Raw genomic sequence first — 20,415 nt, 5'->3', positions numbered from 1 at the left:
ATTGTCTGCTGAGTCTTTTGCTTTCATACCTGGAGTTTACCTGGAGAGAGTTCCGGGGGTCAACGCCCCCGTGGCCCGGTCTGTGACCAGGCCTCCTGGTGGATCAGAGCCTGATCAACCAGGCTGTTACTGCTGGCTGCACGCAAACCAATGTACGAGCCACAGCCCGGCTGGTCAGGTACCGACTTTAGGTGCTTGTCCAGTGCCAGCTTGAAGACTGCCAGGGGTCTATTGGTAATCCCCCTTATGTATGCTGGGAGGCAATTGAACAGTCTTGGGCCCCTGACACTTATTGTATGGTCTCTTAACGTGCTAGTGACACCCCTGCTTTTCATTGGGGGGATGTTGCATCATCTGCCAAGTCTTTTGCTTTCGTTGTGAGTGATTTTCTTGTGCAAGTTCGGTACTAGTCCCTCTAGGATTTTCTAGGTGTATATAATCATGTATCTCTCACGCCTGCGTTCCAGGGAATACAGGTTTAGGAACTTCAAGCGCTCACAGTAATTGAGGTGTTTTATCTCCGTTATGCGCGCCGTGAAGGTTCTCTGTACATTTTCTAGGTCAGCAATTTCACCTGCCTTGAAAGGTGCTGTTAGTGTGCAGCAATATTCCAGCCTAGATAGAACAAGTGACCTGAAGAGTGTCATCATGGGCTTGGCATCCCTAGTTTTGAAGGTTCTCATTATCCATCCTGTCATTTTTCTAGCAGCTGCGATTGATACAATGTTATGGTCCTTGAAGGTGAGATCCTCCGACATGATCACTCCCAGGTCTTTGACGTTGGTGTTTCGCTCTATTTTGTGGCCAGAATTTGTTTTGTACTCTGATGAAGTTTTAATTTCCTCGTGTTTACCATATCTGAGTAATTGAAATTTCTCATCGTTGAACTTCATATTGTTTTCTGCAGCCCACTGAAAGATTTGGTTGATGTCTGCCTGGAGCCTTGCAGTGTCTGCAATGGAAGACACTGTCATGCAGATTCGGGTGTCATCTGCAAAGGAAGACATGGTGCTGTGGCTGACATCCTTGTCTATGTCAGATATGAGGATGAGAAACAAGATGGGAGTGAGTACTGTGCCTTGTGGAACAGAGCTTTTCACCGTAGCCGCCCCAGACTTTACTCTGTTGACTACTACTCTGTGTTCTGTTTGTGAGGAAATTATAGATCAATCTACCAACTTTTCCTGTTATTCCTTTAGCACGCATTTTGTGCGCTCTATTATGCCATGGTCACACTTGTCGAAGACTTTTGCAAAGTCTGTATATATTACATCTGCATTCTTTTTGTCTTCTAGTGCATCTAGGACCTTGTCGTAGTGATCCAATAGTTGAGACAGACAGGAGCGACCTGTTCTAAAACCATGTTGCCCTGGGTTGTGTAATTGATGGGTTTCTAGATGGGTGGCAATCTTGCTTCTTAGGACCCTTTCAAAGATTTTTATGACATGGGATGTTAGTGCTATCTGTAGTTCTTTGCTATTGCTTTATTGCCCCCCTTTGTGGAGTGGGACTATGTCTGTTGTTTTTAGTAACTGTGGGACGACCCGTGTCCATGCTCCCTCTCCATAGGATTTAAAAGCGCATGATAAGAGCTTCTTACAGTTCTTGATGAATTCGGAGTTCCATGAACCTGGGCCTGGGGCAGAGTGCATGAGCATGTCATTCATTGCCATTTCAAAGTTATTTGGCGTCAGGACAATATCTGATATCAGGATAATATCAAATTCTGTGTCCCTCTCATAAAAAAATCATTTAGATCTTCGACTCTCACTCTGGTTAGCGGCTCGCTAAAAACAGTCATATTGGGACTTGAGTACTCACTCATTTCCTTGCTGTGCTCCAATTCCCTGAATTAAACCTGAATGCCTTCCACATATCCCCTCCCCCATAGGTGCTATATAATCCCTACGGGTTTAGCGCTCCCTCATAATCACGATTTCAGCAGCTCCCTTTAGTTCCAAATATAACAAGACCTTTGACACAGACTCCCTCCTTGACTTTTTGTCAGCGACAGTTTACTACACCAACTTTGATTATATTTACCCTTTAGCACTCCTCACCAATGGCTCTTGTTGATTTAACTCTTTATTTGATTATAATAAAGCACTCCTTACCGCCCTTACTAACTCTGCCTCTGGCATACTCTTCACCCTCGCTAGTGTCTGACCTACAACATTACAAATTAGCACCTCCTACCCTGCTGCATTGTATGACCCTTGTAGGTTTACCGCTTAGCTTTGATTCCAGTGATAATAACCCCTCAAGGAAGGTTCCTTGATGTTGGTGAGGGGCTCAGTGATAGTTCCCCGAATTAAGACATCATGTGAGCGCTTCCCCCTTGATTATAATAATAATAATCCAGTGATAATAAGACATCATTGAACTCTCAAGACAAATTGGGTTGAAAAACAAGTGAGGCTGATATGATGATGTACCTTCAACAGCAATATTGTTAGAAAGTCCCTCAAGGGAGGTTCCTTGACGCTGGTGAGGGGCTCTTGTTCTAGGGAATTGGATCTGTGCTCCAGTTCCCTGAATTTAGCCTGAATACCTTCCATTCCCGCCACCCCCATGCGCTGTATAATCCTACAGGTTTAGCGCTCCCCATAATTATAATAATAATAATAATTGTTAGAAAGGAGAAAGCTGAAAATATGCAACGGACCCTCGTGAAGTTTTTGTGGTGTTAGAACTTCGTTCACCCCACCTGTCCTGCACGTTTCGCCCGTCGGAGATCCCGTCCATCTGCGTTGCTGTACATGGGAAATTCGGGAAAGTTTAGTATCCCCGTGGGAGGGTGTCCCTGTTGGCTCTCAATTTCTCTGGGTCCATTTTGAGGGAATACTATGATAGATAACAAGTCACTCTGGCTGACTTTTTTTTTTATCTTACTAGGTAATTTTCACTATGATAATTGTACCTGTGTGCACCTGTGACTAAATAAACTTACTTTCTTAATTACTACTATATAGTTTCATATGAATATGGTCACACAAGTTAAAGGGTTGCAACTACCATATATAGCAACAAACGTGATGTACCTGACTCACGAAATCGTAATGACACGATTGCAAACAAAAAAAAAAAATCGCGTCCCACCGTCTATCACCGTACACGGGGAATTCCGGACCCCTGAAGTGAGGTTCCTTGACTCTGGTGAGGGGCTCTTGATCTAAAGAATTAGATCTGTACTTCGGTTCCCTGAATTGAGCCTGGTGGAGGTGAGAATATGTCCTTGTCACTTCTCAGTTTTTCTGGTATCGTTTTGAGGGTATACTGTAATAAGTAGATAGTAAATGTAAGTCTGTTTCAGGATCGGCATACGATCACGGTTCCTCAACTTTAGGCGACTGCAAACACGTGACAACAAACACAACTGATTTGAATATTAACACAGAGCTATATAAAACCCGAGTGTGCGGGTAACACGATATCACATGGCGCTAGATTAGTTAGTGATTTGGTAATTAGTTAGTAACTTGCTTTCGATAAACCTCGGAGGTTTCCCCCTCCCTTTACCCCAAATATAGGGGTGAGGGGGACGGGGAGGTGTGAATGATTAGCTGGCGGCTAATCAGATAAGATTTTGTTCGGATTTTTTTAATCCAGGAAGGGGTTAGCCACCCAGAATAACCCAGAAAGCCCGTGCGTCATCGAGGACTGTGTCTTATTTCCATTGTGGTCCTTCAGTCTTGTCCCTTCCCCAGGATGCGACCCACACTAATCGATTAACGCCCAGGTACCTACTTTTTTGCTAGGTGAACGGGGACATCAGGTATAAGGAAACACGCCCAATGTTTCCACCCGGCCGGGGATTGAACCACGGACTCTATGGTTTAGATACACAAATAACCCGCTCATAGAAGAGAGAAACTTACGAGGATGTTTGGGTCGGTCCAAGTCGGACCGAAACGTCGTCGTAAGCTCCTCTCTTCTCTGTATGGGTTATTCGTGTATCATTCCAGTCACAGTATTGTGCCTTTTTTTGTTACCTGTGGCTTAGACTTGCAACAGATCATGAGCTAAAGATTTCCATCCTCACGTGGCTTGTTATATATAAGGTATATGTAGATATACACAAATGCATAAATATTATTATATTAAGGAATCATTGTATACAATAAATAAATAAGAATGAGAAATAATCTTTTACACAATCAATGACATTTGATTAATACGAGGAAAAAATGTGATGCCGGGTTATCGTAAATTTGCAAGAAAAGTAAATTTTTGATATCTACTGAAACATTTTTTTTATCAAATGGTGAAGTATACAAAGAGTAGAATAAAAAAAAGCGTTATATACCGTAATTCTTGGTGGAAAAAATGGAAAGAACTCCAGTTTCTCTCTGTGTGAATGAGCGATAGTTAGTGTGATTGTGATATAGTGAATCTCGTTAGCTTGGGCAACTAATGTGGAAACTGGTTAATATTGCTTAGATAAGGACATATGAGAGGGACACAGGTGTGCTCCTCCGGGCTCCTGCTTGAACTAAACTAATGATAAGCCGCACACACAGCAATACTGGTCGAGTGGAATTGTGCTTTGGCCAATGTTTAATTGAGGATTACCTAGATTGCCAACAGAGTTTGAAAGAAATGAATCAGGATTAATTATTTCAGACGAATCACTTACTGTACTACACTGACGAATTTTAGTAGTTGTGGAAATAATTCTTTTACATAAATGACTTAACACTGACGTGGTTCTCCAGCCCAAAGGTAAAACAGAATTACTGTTGAAACTCTTCTGTTACATCTGTGTTGGCTCCTGCTTCTTGACGCCCTGCAAACAGTAGCCTGACTGACTAGGCCGTCAGTTAGGAGGCCTGGTCCGAGACCCCGTTGCAGGGGCGATGATCCTCAGAAGTATGGACAGGTAATTTGTGATGATTATGCGTGAGAATAAATAATGCTAAATGGGTGCCAGAACATTAAATAAGTTGAGAACTTTGAAATGTCAGAAAAATATCTGGCATTTCAGTGTCAGAATCCTACTGGTGCAGACCTCATGATCCAAGGAATGAGAGCTGCCTCCCCCCTCCTTGGATATAACCTGGTTACTCATAATTCCCCCAGGCGCTCTATGACTCCTACGGGTTCAGCATCAGAATGGAGAATTGAGAGGATAATGAGACTGAAGTCAAGAGGCTTGTAGCATTGCAGGTAGAGTTTGATTCACTGGGAAGAGCTTAGCATACACGCCTCGTACCATGGCTTTAATTCCCTGGTAGGTTTCATTTCCCGTAGGTTCAATTTGCTCCTTGGGCAGGATAAAACCATAGTGTCCTGTGAGATAAATATATATTAAAATAAGGCTCGAAGTGGCACATTTTGGAATTTGCCGGAATAATAGACACCGGAGGAATGCTATAAGAATAAATTATATGTTCTGGTACATAGATAGGAAACTTAAAATTTCATACATCTATTAGTGAGAATACTAACTAGTTTTCATCTTTCCAAATGGGTGCTATCTTAAAGTTTCTAAAATAATGACAAATAAAAAACAGTGGGTGTGGTAGGAGTAAGATGTAAGAAGCTACAGAATTGGTAAGGACTGGGTAGGAAGACTGGGATTATGAAAATTGAATACATTGAAATAAGGAGAGGTTATAAGTTTAGCGGCCTATCTGTGGATTTTTCATAATTTTCCTAAATTCAGCATGTGTAAATATGAATAATATAATAACTGTGTATTAAAATGTGACGCTGATTTGACCCTTCGAGAAATCTGGTGTGAAGAAGGGTGTGCAGCGGCCGCAGAGTGATACAGGGGGAGGGGACGCCATAAACCATACCACGGGCGGGATTTGAACCCGCGGTCAGAGAGTCTCAAAACTCCAGACCGCCATAGTGAGTTAATGAGTGAGCACTGGTTGTGGTGAAATCGTCTAGTAATCAGGCGTCATCGAGGCCATAATTGAATGGATTGACCTCAAAATATAATTAATAAGTACTGGAATGTCCCCTGCTGAAAAATAGGGACAGAGAATTTGCGGGGCCTCCAGAATTAGGTGGTGATAGTGGAAATAATGAGGCATCGCCATGCAACACATCCAGTATGTATGCCATTAGTCCTTTCATTTAGATTTCTCACTGGTCAGTAGGATTCTCTTTGTTAGGTAGGTGTTGTGGGGTGATCCAACTACAATATAAATGGTAAGTGGTAATATAAATTTCTTAATTATCTAACTTTTGGTATATATATGCCTGGTGTCAATCAGAAAATTCTTACCCTGTCTGTGTGTATTAGTGTTCCCATTAATTCTTTCTGGAGATCGTTTCCTTTATTTTTCATATAGTCCACACTGTGTGTGTGTGTGTGTGTGTGTGTGTGTGTGTGTGTGTGTGTGTGTGTGTGTGCGTGCGTGCGTGCGTGCGTGTGTGTGTGTGTGTGTGTGTGTGTGTGTGTGTGTGTGTATGTGTGTGTGTGTGTGTATGTGTGTGTGTGTGTGTGTGTGTGTGTGTGTGTGTGTGTGTGTGTGTGTGTGTGTGTGTGTATGTGTGTGAGTGTGTGTGTGTGTGTGTGTGTGTGTGTGTGTGTGTGTGTGTGTGTGTGTGTGTGTGTGTATGTGTGTGTGTGTGTGTGTGTGTGTGTGTGTGTGTGTGTGTGTGTGTGTGTGTGTGTGTATGTGTGTGTGTGTGTGTGTATGTGTGTATGTGTGTGTGTGTGTGTGTGTGTGTGTGTGTGTGTGTGTGTGTATGTGTGTGTGTGTGTGTGTGTGTGTGTGTGTGTGTGTGTGTGTGTGAGTGTGTGTGTGTGTGTGTGTGTGTGTGTGTGTGTCTGTGTGTGTGTGTATGTGTGTGTGTGTGTATGTGTGTGTGTGTGTGTGTATGTGGGTGTTTATGTATGTGTGGGTGTGTGTGTGTGTGTGTGTGTGTGTGTGTGTGTGTGTACTCACCTAGTTGAGGTTGCGGGGGTCGAGTCCGAGCTCCTGGCCTCGTGTGTGTGTGTGTGTGTGTGTTGTGTGCAAACTAAGGCAATGTTATAATAAACGATTAATATAGCGAGATATATGTGAGATAGTTGGGAGCACAGTAACCATTGAGAGGGGTTTGATTTGAGTGGGACTTGCATATGAATCAGTGGATTTATCAGAGCTTATTGTTAGGGTAGTACTAAAGTGAGTTGGGAAAATATTCTATTAGTGGGTTGGATTTGTGAAGGGATGCCCAGTATGGGTCAACAGGCCTACTGCAGTGTTCCTTCTTTCTAATATTCTTATGTTCATTTTAGCATAAATGTCTGGATAAATGCATGCAAATGTATAGATGGATGATAGGTATGATTTATGCATATGCAAGGCAGAGGTTAGAAAGATTGTCCCTAGAAAGTAAAATCTGAGTAAATAATCGAGTTGGTAAGTTAGTCATGTTTAAAGCCTATAGCCTGTACATGGGTCATTATACAGTTGCATATCGCCGGTGCATTGATTATAAATACTTTAAAACCTAAATAAGGACTGAAGTAGATTCTCGGTGCGCATACACTGAAAGATATCCATCTTTCAATGTATTTACCTTGCCAGACGCAGATTCGACAGTATGTTTGGTTCTTTCTGTTTTAGTTATTTCGAATACCAGAGATCACTAGTACTGTCAGTCAAGAATACTTTATTTCTTGTACAGAAATTAACCTCTTAGTGTATATACAGCTGATGGTGTGTATATGTGTCCAGCATATTTCCTGATATAATTTTTGCCCCAAGTTAGCTGCAGTCCATTTTTATCTCACCACTTTAACACACTTCGCACGTTTTTCACAGCGAATATATAATCTGTGTCTCAACTTCTGTGATCAAATCTGATTAAATTTAATTCCAAGGTGCTGTATGATCCCCAGCGTTTAGCGCATCACCGTTCGTGAATGTAAGATGATGCTGGCAGAGTACCGTAATCCCCTTCCCCCATCCGGACACATATTTGCTCATCAGCGATGCAGGAAGCATCACTGATGCTACCGAGTTCTGGGCTCTCGGTAACATGTTATACAAAGACAATTAGAAATTTACCATATCATGCAAACAAAGGAAAGAATAATGTCAACATATCCGGCTCTCGTAATTCCCTGGGAAATGTAAATGCTTCTTCGACTATTTTTGGTAATAAACGCCTCTCCCTATATATGTACACTATTAATATATTAGAAAATGTTTTAATAAGTTTTGAATAATTTTCCAGATCCCTGGAAGAGTTGCTTCCCCAAAAGGAAAACTGTTAACTAAATTTATGCAAATTATGTAATACCAGTTTTAATTTTATACCACAGTATATACTAGCAACCTACTCTTGCTCAAACTGAATATACAATAACTTACTTTGCCTAACTTACGTAAGAATCTATATATTTTTAATTAGGTGTCTTCCTTAAGGGCAACGATAGTCATTAGACTGGTTACCATCATACATAGAGTACTTACCTAAGTCACGGAGCTCCAGGCAGTAGCTGTATGGTATACCAATACTGTGTGCATAGTCTCCAGAATTTCCAGAGGCAATGTACATGAGTTCTGTGATTTGCCCAAGAGCGTACCTGGGGGTGAAAATGAACTTGAGAAAGCTGGGCAAAATGGCCAAAAGCCAGCAACAGAATACTAGGTTGTGGACACGGGCATCAAGACGACTGTTCTCCACGCAAGAAGTTACATTATCACGGGAAGAGTTAAGTGAAATGTTAATTGCAATGATTCAGAAGAACTTGCGAATAGGATTTACTATAATGATAACATAACACATATTTTGACTATATATTCAGAGGGATTATAATATAAAATACAGTAAATCTTTACTAGTGAGAGATCCCAGGCATTTTAGTGATGTATCAATTACATTCTCGAGGAACACGAATTACAGCTATTAAGAATAACATCCAGGAAAACACTGAAACATAGTTATGCATTTTTTTTATATATCAGTGTTTTATTTTGCACCGAAACTAAGAAAACAATCTAACCTAACCTTGCTAAGATTTACGTAATATAAAATAACTTAATTTGTCTAACCTATACTGAATTTGCATAAGTACAGTATTAAGGTTTTTTTTTTCATGATTTAGTTACATAATACACTGTATTAACAAATATATGTATTATGAAGAAGAAACATGATCTAATTTTAATAGCTTACTCTGTTCCATTATTTTCCCGAATTGCAAGTGTGGCCAGTCGTCCAACATCAATCATGTCGTTGTAAGCGGCTGGACTTTTCAGAGTGTAGCCCCAAGGTAACATCCACATTTGGGAATACGCGTGCAAGGTCGCATACACCTTCAGCTGCGACAGTCAGATAATTAGCTAAATGTTTTGTAGTTAGACACATTAGGAAACACTCTGGAAGTGTTTCAGTCCTGGGAGCTTGTATCATGTGAACAAGGTCCAAGGATCGAAACGTCTCCATAATAAAATATCTTACGTATTTGTTCATGGATTTTTAATCACAACTTGTCGGTTTTATATATCGGGTTTTCACCATCTGTTTTCCCACCCCGGCATATGGACTTAAAGTTGACTAGGCGCTAAACAAACCCACTTGCTTACGAGCAAGTGGGTTTAGTGGTTATACATAAAATATAAAGACAAGCGTGATTACCAGTCTGTATACACAATATCTGTACATTTAGTAGAAAAGGATGATTATCAAATAAATAATAGTCAGTCAAACTTAGGTGATAATTGGTCCACAATGCAGTTCACATACTCAGATTTTTCATTTACCAGTTCAGATGGAACACTGTGATGACTCCCGAAATGGTAATAACACGATTGTAAACAAACCACGAGCGGGTGGGGTTTGAACCCATGGCGAGTGAGTCGTAAAACTCCATGCCAATGCGTAAGCCACTGGGCAAACTGGCTACCATAAGATTCATCCAACTAGGTTAGCATGGGCCCCGTTGTGACCACAAATGCAAGTTTTAACAGATGAATCTCGTCAGCATGGCAGTGACGAACTCTAGCTCAAGTCCCCTCAAAGCTGTTATCATGATTCACTAAATCGTAATAACACAGATGCAAACAAACCAAGCCAGTGGCTTACGCACTGGCCTGGAATTTTACGACTTACTTGCCATGGGTTCTAACCCCACCTGTACTTTGGTTTGAACACTGTCATGACTCTTGTACTCAAGCAGTCCAGTCTAGTTCAGCTTTCTATTCATTTTTTTTTTCTAAAATTTTCAAAAACTCACTTTAAAAGTAACGTAAAAGAGAACTAACATACCTGATCTTTGTGGTCTAAAAGAAAATTACCGATGGCTCTGGTCTCTGGTTCTGAGAAAGCTTCACGTCCAGCATAGACTGAACTGCAAGGGTTATCAGATGATCCACCTGTTAACCACTGGAAGCCGAAGTTTCTGTTGGGATCCGCTCCCACACACTGAGGGTGTCTGGGGTCAACAGAGCGGTTCTTGCGCCACAGACGGTCGTGGTGGCGAGAGTATTCATAACCTTAAGAGAAAAGTAGTCAGTTTGACTCACGAAATCGTAATGACACGATTGCAAACAAACCATACCACGGGCTGGGTTAGAACCCCTGATCAGAGAGTCATAAAACTTCAAACTGACGCTTTAGCCCAGTGGCTAACGCGTCGGTCTGGAGTTTTGTGACTCTCTGATCGCGGCTTCTAACCCCGCCCGTGGTATGGTAAGCAGTGAGTTTGTCAGGTTGAAAACTTATCGACACTAACACACAAATAAACCCGAACATAGGGGAAAAAAACTAATGACGACATTTCGGTCCGACTTGAACCATCTAGTAACACCTGGGTCCCAAGTCGGGCTGAAAAGGCGTCATAATTTTTTTTCTCCTATGTGCGAGTTTATTTGTATATTGTTCCAGTAACGGTATTGTGCCTTTTTTGTTCTTTATCGGCATTAATACTGCCATTCACCTGAACAATTATATCAAAAATACTATAATCTCCAGAATATGGGCGAAAGTAAATCTTAAGTTTACATACGCGGTTTATATAAACCTCTTGTGTTTTAACTGTTCTTGAAAAAAAGTACAGTTTAAGAATAAAATAAATTGGCAATTTTTTTTTTTCAGAATCTGAAGAAAAGAAAAAAACAAAAAATAATAAACGGTTTATAACGTGAGAGGGACAAAATAAATAGGGGAAAAGTAACTAAGAGAAAAATATTTGATTGAGGTAATAGGAACTATACTCAGAGCCAGTGCGTCCTCAGCTGCGCACCTGCGCACCTGCGCACCTGCGCACCTGCGCACCTGCGCACCTGCGCGGTAGCACAGCAACCAATTAAGTGCTGTGCACTAATTATTCATGCAGCGCAGTATTTATTTATGCCGTGCACATATTCAGTGTCAGACTTGCGAAATCGGCAAGTAACTTAGACACTACAGTAATTCTATACAGATAGCTGCTTCCGGTAGCACACATCCGCACATTGCGTCGATAATGCACACATGATAAAACTCAACTTGTACTCCCTAGAACGCAGGCAGGAGAGATACATGATAATATATACTTGGAAAATCCTAGAGGGATTAGTACCAAACTTGCACACGAAAATCACTCACAACGAAAGCAAAAGACTTGGCAGACGATGCAACATCCCCCCAATGAAAAGCAGGGGTGTCACTAGCACGTTAAGAGACAACACAATAAGTGTCAGGGGCCCAAGACTGTTCAGCTGCCTTCCAGCATACATAAGGGGGATTACCAATAGACCCCTGGCTGTCTTCAAGCAGGCACTGGACAGGCACCTAAAGTCAGTACCTGACCAGCCGGGCTGTGGTTCATACGTTGGATTGCGTGTGGCCAGCAGTAACAGCCTGGTTAATCAGGTCCTAATCCAACTTGAGGCCTGATCACAGACCGGGTCGCGGGGGCGTTGACCCCCGGAACTCTCTCCAGGTAAACATGGGGAGGAAAAATAAATGAAGAAATTCTGCTTGAAACCCTTAGAAAAAATGAGTGGAAAAGAGGAGTGTTAGCGAAGGAATTGCCCAGAAGTGATGATGAAGGATAGGTGAAACAATATGCCAAAGAAATGGGAATTATCTAAGAGGATTGAGGAGAAAATGGCATTTTGGTCTACCAGAGGTAAACTAGATGACTATCAGGTCTGCCAGTGGCAAACTAGATAGGATGTAGGTGAACTAATGTTAAGGTAGATGCTATTTAGGATTACCAATGGTAAGTTTGGATGGGACGCAAGCCTACCAGTAGTAAAGTAGATGGAGTTTCGGACTACCAGTGGTAAACTAGAGGTAGTGAGAGACCAATGTGCTTAGTACTAATCTTTTCTTCTGGGCTCGTTTGCTGAAACTGAACACAGTTTATTATACGTTTGTGTTTGGACTGTTAACTATAATAACATGTGGGAGGAACTTACCATCAGGGTTGCTCATGGGCATGATGTACCAGTCAAAGTTACTGATGAGATCTGGTTCTTCCCAACTAAACTCGACCAGGCGATGAAGGATATACATGGCGGTGGCTGAGGACACCCACTCACGAGCATGAATACCTGTAGGAGATGATTAATCAAGAACCTTTGCCAAGACGCTTGTTAATGTATTCACGTCAACTGGTGGGCTTCTTTCATGGATCGGAATAACTTATTGCTGACAGTATTGAAGAAAAGTGTTGACAACTTAGGGATTTGTCAATTTGGTAATGAATGAACTGCATCACTTAATGGAGAAATTTGGTGGCTTGTGCCAAGGAAAAGTTTTCTATCAAATTAAATCAATAAAGACAGTTAATTCGTTATTTATAAAGAGATCCAGAGGAAAGTGGTAAACCGGACTCGAGTCCTGGAGGTGAGAAGTGACAGTGCCTGCACTCTGAAGAAGTGGAGAAGTTGCAGTTAGGAGGGTTATGCAAACTACAATGTTAGCACGCTCGTGTGTCAAGACAGCTAATAATGAATAAATGATGGCGAATGGGTCATCCTGCCTGGGAGGAAGATGACCAGTGTGGGGGAAAAGTCATTCAAGATAAAGGGATTCTGTAGAGTGAATTGAGTGTCAACTGTTTCCTTCAACAGTCCATGGACGATGAGGCTATTTTCCTTGCTCATAACAGCGAGGACATTTCCTCATTTATCGCAATTTTGGCGCTGTATGACCCTAATGGGTTTAGCACTTTTCGTCAATAAACGAAATAATTCCAGATTCTCAGCCAATAAGAAATGCTTTAATGGTGTCATTATGACAGTTGAGGAATGAGGGCCATCACATAACTTATTCATGACTTGTATACCATTAATCAAACATTTCCTATTGGCTTTGTAATAACAGTAACTTTTATTTATCATTATTTAGAAACTTCAGTTAACAACTTTTCTGAAATGCTGTAAATGATGACAACAGAAGCATCAATACCATAAACAGAAAAGATTTCGATTGAAATAAAAATTCAATTTAACCTGAAAGTAAAATTAAAAATTAATCAACATACTACACAACACTGCGGTTGTGTCAAAGTTACTGAAATTACAGTTTCAGTGTGTGAATATCTAATTATTGAAGAAATATAAGCCATTAATCGCAAGATAGATTCTTCCCCAGTATCCATCACAACATAATTTCCTTTGGAACACTCATGTCCTCCCTTTTAATCAAGGTATTGCATTAATTTACAAAACTTTCACCTCACCTCCATCAATCCAGACAGCAGGTTTGTTGGTGCCGTTGGATACCTTAGCCACACGGAGGGGGCGATTCTCAAAAGACAGACCAATGTCCATAATGGTGACGAGGTCTGGGTACTGAGACTGCAGGTAATCCAGATAAAGATTCATATCTGTTGGAGAAGGGAATAAACATTTGATCGGATGGATTTTGCAACTGTAAATTCTGAATACATTGTTTAATTCCAGTCTGTGGGTGGACAGAGAGCTATCGTTGTGTGTAGGCAATCAGACAACCATTTACTAGGTTACCCAAGCTCACAAACACTCGTGTTGGCTCACCTTGGGAGGAGTGATACTTCTGCCAAGTCATAGGGTGTGCAGGACGGTTCCAAGAGAAGAACTCATCCTCACCGTTGTGTTCTTCGTTGATGGCGCTCTGCAAGTCATTGATCACCTCCTGGTACGTAAGGTTGTACTCGGAGAACACCTCACGTACCTGTGCATGGTATGGGAATCACAGCTTAGTTAGTCCACGTCCTTGGGTACCTAAATAAGCTGTGTAAGACGGGTACTTTTGAATATGATATTAAGAAAAAGGTACGAGAGATCTCACGAGGGCCAGTACTTACCCCGGTGATGTCCCTAATTTATATAAATTATCAAACGATTATATTCCTGATATTATAGATTGTTCCATGTATCTTTATCCGCTTTCAAAAAAAATTCTGCCCTTTAATTCCCACATGAATACAGTTACATAATATTTATCTAAAATACTTATTCCATACGTAGGACATTATCATGAGGTGATTCTTTGCTTCTATATAGAGGGGAAAACCTACCATATCATCTTACGTGATGTAAAAAAAAAACTGTAGGGGCCCGATAAGCCAGCAGAAGGCCTTGATAAAATTACAGAAAGCTCCATGGAGTAGGTCATCATACGACTAAAACCTGTCAAGCGATTTTTTTTCATTTATTTTGACGCAAATTTCCTCCGTTTGATTTGAATTGCATGTAACCTGTTCTCCACCAGCCGAGAATACTTTAATCCCTAAAGTTAGTGTTAAAGTTCTGGTATGTGAGTTTTCAGACCCATTTGCCATAGGTTCAAGCCTCAGCCGTTCCGTGATTTGATTTAAGTAATTTCTCAGCATATATCCCCTCAAGGGTGAGGGGCTCTTACTTATTCCTATTGTGTCAATTCATATTTTGTTGTCTGGTATCCACTTTTAATTTTCATTTCTTATATATTTTTCTCTTATCTTTCCTACCAATCTTCCTCATTAGTTCAGCAATTTATGTATAATTAAATATGCCATAATCAAAACATAAATTACTCAATGATAATGACTCTCATCACAATGTTCTTTATTACTTAAGTCATTTATAATGTTTCGCTACGTTAATTTGGTTCATCGTGTTTATACGTCTTGTTTTGTCTTGTTTTCGCTAGGAATTCTGCTTTAAATTTTGTTTCTCTGATATATGTATTATTGGTTATCTCATATTTCTAGTTCAACGATATCGTAAAGAATGGTTGTATTCCTTAAAAAAAAAATAATTTTTTTACCTGTATTTTCGTCCAATTTCAGATTAGTTTGTAAGCTTGAATTCAGCCTGTCGACTACAAGGGATTATTAAGGTTATATAGTTCGCCTACACACTAACATCAAGAATGCTTTAATACCTAAACTTCAGGAGTTTGAAGCCTCACCTTTTGTACTGCGGCAGGAGGTGTCAGAAGGTCTACCTCATACTGAGGCTCTTTGGCCTTCTTGCGCCAGGACCAGACATCAACTCCGTCAGAACGTCCAAGGGAATCGACCACGGGAAGTTCCACCAAGGCCACGTCTGTACGGAAGAGCTTGTAGCCTGAGTAGGACACGGGATCTTCCTTCTGCAGGCTCCGGATCTCTTCCTCTGTAAGGATGGGCGAGCCACACGCCAGCTCCATTATCAAAAGTATCATTGTTACCCATGTCAGGACGTGCATATCTTCATTCATACTGCAGAACGCTGACGTGACTTAGTGGTCTCGTTGGGTATTTGTTAGTAAGATGATTACTTTGTTCCTTTCTTTGAATATCTTTTTGGGCAAACGTCTGCAAGCTGTTTCTAAAAGAGAAAATTAACGTTTACAATATAGCGACTTTAAAGGTAAACAGGTGTTTTATCAGATTGTGGTTTGTATCACTTTGTAGGATTAAACCAAAATTTTATCTGTGTACACTGTGTGATAAAGTCCGTGAATCTGTTGCTTGTGATTGTTAGGTGCGGGTTTTAAAACAGACCCCAGCTACTGAGGTGTGCTTGTGCTGATAGCTGCCACCCGCTTGTGCTTATATACATACAGAGGATACATTTCACTCGGCGGAAGCACAGGTGTAACCAGCTTCCCCACCCTCCCGGAGGTGGCCTTGCATCAGCAAGGTTAAGGTTAGCCTACTGCATGGCTAAGGTCTGTGTGACCACGAAGCTGTACGCTCCCTGCGACCTCGTTCATGCACTCAACTGTTACCTTCAGTGACCTCACACACGGCCACCTAGTACAACTTCCTATGTAAAAGGACATGACCGTACGATCAATTTGTTTATACTCTAGTATAAACGTAGGCGAGTTTATTTAAACCGATCGCAAACGTCATTTAGAACTGACATCATTTCTCCGCCTCCAATGATCTACGTATCTAGCATTGATCTTTGACAACAGTTAGCCACGACATTGGCAGTGAACGAGGAAGACCTTGATCTGTCATGCTCGGTGTAGCTTCCATACTGAGTAAAAAAAAATATAAGGAAGGGGAGAAAACATGTTGACGTGTCCTAGTTGCTCATGACTGACATAAATAAATATATCCAGCACAATGTCATTTATACCACATTATTTCAGAGATTTACTTTAATTAATTCGCTATGTAACTTCATAAATTTCAGGTCAGTGCTGGCGATCAGTTCCAGATGGCGTCGCTAGTCAACAATTACCTCTATTATTGCATAAAGTATTTTAATAATAAGAGATCATATTATTGAAATAGTTACGTATAATATTTCTGATGGAGCAGATGTGAATCCGTTATGGTTTTAAACAATGGTTTAGAGAGCAAAACTTTATGGGTTAAAATTTACATAACTAATGTTTATTACTCATCCTCAGATTGCTATTATTATTGTATTTTTGGATTTGCTCACATGTTCTCGCTGACCCACTTCATAGTATAGGCTAAGAGATGTTAGTCTATCTCAGCTCATTTCAATGCCCAGCCCTTTCTCGGGTATTAAGAATAAGAGAGATGTGTAGCACTTGGGTATCTGACTTACTGAATTGATTCCATTCTGTGGGTGGTAGACAGAGACCCATAATGTATCCAGGAGCTGTATTTTAACTTTGTGTTAACTAAGCAGAGTGAAGCATCCTCACAAGGGTTACATGAAGCCTCTCTCTCTCTCTCTCAGCATCCTCACGAGGGTTACATGAAGCCTCTCTCTCTCAGCATCCTCACGAGGGTTACATGAAGCCTCTCTCTCTCAGCATCCTCACGAGGGTTACATGAAGCCTCTCTCTCTCTCAGCATCCTCACGAGGGTTACATGAAGCCTCTCTCTCTCTCAGCATCCTCACGAGGGTTACATGAAGCCTCTCTCTCTCAGCATCCTCACGAGGGTTACATGAAGCCTCTCTCTCTCTCTCAGCATCCTCTCAGCATCCTCACGAGGGTTACATGAAGCCTCTCTCTCTCTCAGCATCCTCACGAGGGTTACATGAAGCCTCTCTCTCTCTCAGCATCCTCACGAGGGTTACATGAAGCCTCTCTCTCTCTAGCATCCTCACGAGGGTTACATGAAGCCTCTCTCTCTCAGCATCCTCACGAGGGTTACATGAAGCCTGTCTCAGCATGTTCACAGCAACACCTTGGGCTCTTCCCCTCCTCCTTGACCCCTTCCTCTTTTCCCTGACTTCTTCCTGCCCTCCTTGACCTCTCCCTCTTCTCCCTGATATCTTCTTCTATTCCCTGGCATCTTTCCTCCTCCCTGACCTCTTCCTCTCCCCTCTGACTTCTTCCTCTTCTCCCTGATGTCTTCTACTCCCTGACCTCTACCTCTTGTGCCTCTCCTCTTCCTATTCTCCCTGGCCTCTTCCTCTTCTCCCTCTCCTCTTCCTATTCTTCCTGACCTCTTCCTCTTCTCCCTCTCCTCTTCCTATTCTCCCTCTCCTCTTCCTATTCTCCCTCTCTTCCTATTCTCCCTGACCTCGTCCTCTTCTCTCTGAACTCTTTCTATTCTCCCTGATCTCTTCCTCTTCTCCCTGAACTCTTTTGTATTCTCCCTGACCTCTTTCCCTTCTCCCTGACCTCTTCCTATTCTCCCTTACCACTTCCTATTCTCCCTCACCTCTTCCTCTTCTCCCTGACCTCATCCTCTTCTCCTTGAGCTCTTTCTATTCTCCCTGACCTCTTCATCTTCTCCCTGACCTCATCATATTCTCCCTGAACTCTTTCTATTCTCCCTGACCTCTTCCCATTCTCCCTGAACTCTTTCTATTCTCCCTGACCTCTTCCTATTCTCCCTGAACTCTTTCTATTCTCCCTGGCCTCTTCCTATTCTCCCTGAACTCTTTCTATTCTTCCTGACCTCTTCCTATTCTCCCTGAACTTTCTATTCTCTCTGACTCTTCCTATTCTCCCTGAACTCCTTCTATTCTCCCTGACCTCTTCCTATTCTCCCTGAACTCTTTCTATTCTCCCTGACATCTTCCTATTCTTTTTGAACTCTTCTTATTCTCCCTGAACTCTTTCTATTCTCACTGACATCTTCCTATTCTCCCTGAACTCTTTCTATTCTCCCTGACCTCTTCCTATTCTCCCTGAACTCTTTCTATTCTTCCTGACATCTTCCTATTCTTTTTGAACTCTTCTTATTCTCCCTGAAATCTTTCTATTCTCACTGACATCTTCCTATTCTCCCTGAACTCTTTCTATTCTCCCTGACCTCTTCCTATTCTCTCTGAACTCTTTCTATTCTCCCTGGTCTCTTCCTATTCTCCCTGAACTCTTTCTATTCTCCCTGACCTCTTCCTATTCTCCCTGAACTCTTTCTATTATCCCTGACCTCTTCCTATTCTCCCTGAACTCTTTCTATTCTCCCTGACAACTTCCTATTCTTTTTGAACTCTTCCTATTCTCCCTGAACTCTTTTTATTCTCCCTGACATCTTCCTATTCTCCCTGAACTCTTTCTATTCTCCCTGACCTCTTCCTATTCTTCCTGAACTCTTTCTATTCTCCCTGAACTCTTCATATTCTCCCTGAACTCTTTCTATTCTCCCTGACATCTTTCTATTCTCCCTGAACTCTTTCTATTCTCCCTGACCTCTTCCTATTCTCCCTGACCTCTTCATATTCTCCCTGACCTCTTCCTATTCTCCCTGACCTCTTTCTATTCTACCTGACCTCTTCCTATTCTCCCTGACCTCTTCCTTTTCTCCCGACCTCTTCCTCTTCTCCCTCTTCTCTTCCCATTCTCCCTGACCTCTTCCTCTTCTCCCTGACATCTTCCTCTTCACCCTGACCTCTTCCCATTCTCCCTGATCTCCTCCTCCGCTCCCTGACCTATTCCTCTTCTCCCTGATCTCTTCCTCTTCTCCCTGACCTCTTCTCATTCTCCCTGACCTCTTCCTCTTCTCCCTGACATCTTCCTCTTCACCCTGACCTCTTCCCATTCTCCCTGACCTCCTCCTCCGCTCCCTGACTTATTCCTCTTCTCCCTGATCTCTTTCTCTTCTCCCTGACCTCTTCCTCTTCTCCCTGAACTCTTCTTATTCTCCCTGACCTCTTCCTCTCCTCCTTGACCTCTTTCTGTTCTCCCTGACTTTTTCCTCTCCTTCATGACGTCTTCCTCTTCTCCCTGACCTCCTCTTCTTCTCCCTGACCTCGTCCTCTCCTCCCTGACCTATACTCCCCTCAGCACATCCTGGGAGGTTTCTCGTTCACGTGACGTGTGTGTGTGTGTGTGTGTGTGTGTGTGTGTGTACTCACCTAGTTGTGGTTGCAGGGGTCGATTCACAGCTCCTGGCCCCGCCTCTTCACTGGCCGTTACTCGGTCACTCTTCCTGCTCCATGAGCTTTATCATACTTCTTCTTAAAGCTATGTATGGACTCTGCCTCCACTACATCACTTCCCAGATTATTTTACTTCCTGACAACTCTGTGACTGAAGAAATACTTTCTAACATCCCTGTGGTTCATCCGAGTCTTCAACTTCCAACTGTGACCCCTTGTTGCTGTATCCCATCTCTGGAACATCCTGTCTCTGTCCACCTTGTCGATTCCTCTCAGTATTTATATGTCGTTATTATATCCCTCCTATATCTCCTGTCTTCCAGTGTTGTCAGGTCAATTTCCCTTAACCTCTCCTCGTAGGACATACCCCTTAGCTCCGTGACTAGTCTAGTTGCAAACCTTTGCACTTTCTCTAGTTTCCTTACATGCTTGGGTAGGTGAGGGTTCCAAACTGGTGCTACATACTCCAATATGGGCCTAACGTACACTGTGTACAGGGTCCTGAATGAATCGTTATTAAGATGTCGGAATGCTGTTTTAAGTTTGCCAGGCGCCCGTATGCTATGGCAGTTATTTGGTTGATGTGCACTTCAGGAGATGTGCCTGGTGTTATACTCACCCCAAGATCCTTTTCCTTGAGTGAGGTTTGTAGTCTCTGGCCCCCTAGGCTGTAATCCGTCTGTGGACTTCTTTGTCCTTCCCCAGTCTTCATGACTTTGCACTTGGTGGGGTTGAACTCCAGGAGCCAGTTGCT

The 20,415-nt window shown here is 42.1% G+C and overlaps 1 protein-coding gene across 1 annotated transcript; it reads right to left on the bottom strand.

Moving 5' to 3' along the window:
* Window positions 1-4,186: 4,186 nt before the first annotated feature.
* On the bottom strand, window positions 4,187-16,224 carry LOC128693393 (carboxypeptidase B-like). Its single transcript, XM_053783073.2, has 8 exons — window positions 15,322-16,224; window positions 13,944-14,100; window positions 13,628-13,774; window positions 12,360-12,494; window positions 10,222-10,448; window positions 9,130-9,275; window positions 8,424-8,536; window positions 4,187-5,289 (listed from the first exon to the last, which is right to left on the bottom strand). Exons 1-8 carry the CDS (start codon window positions 15,610-15,612, stop codon window positions 5,144-5,146), a joined length of 1,362 nt encoding a protein of 453 aa, XP_053639048.1. The 5' UTR covers window positions 15,613-16,224; the 3' UTR covers window positions 4,187-5,143.
* Window positions 16,225-20,415: the final 4,191 nt, after the last annotated feature.

The sequence above is a fragment of the Cherax quadricarinatus genome, chromosome 57 (assembly GCF_038502225.1).
Source record: "Cherax quadricarinatus isolate ZL_2023a chromosome 57, ASM3850222v1, whole genome shotgun sequence".
NCBI classification, from domain to species: domain Eukaryota; kingdom Metazoa; phylum Arthropoda; class Malacostraca; order Decapoda; family Parastacidae; genus Cherax; species Cherax quadricarinatus.
The sequence above is the reverse complement of the archived record's forward strand: the minus strand, read 5'-3'. Positions and strand labels throughout refer to the sequence as shown.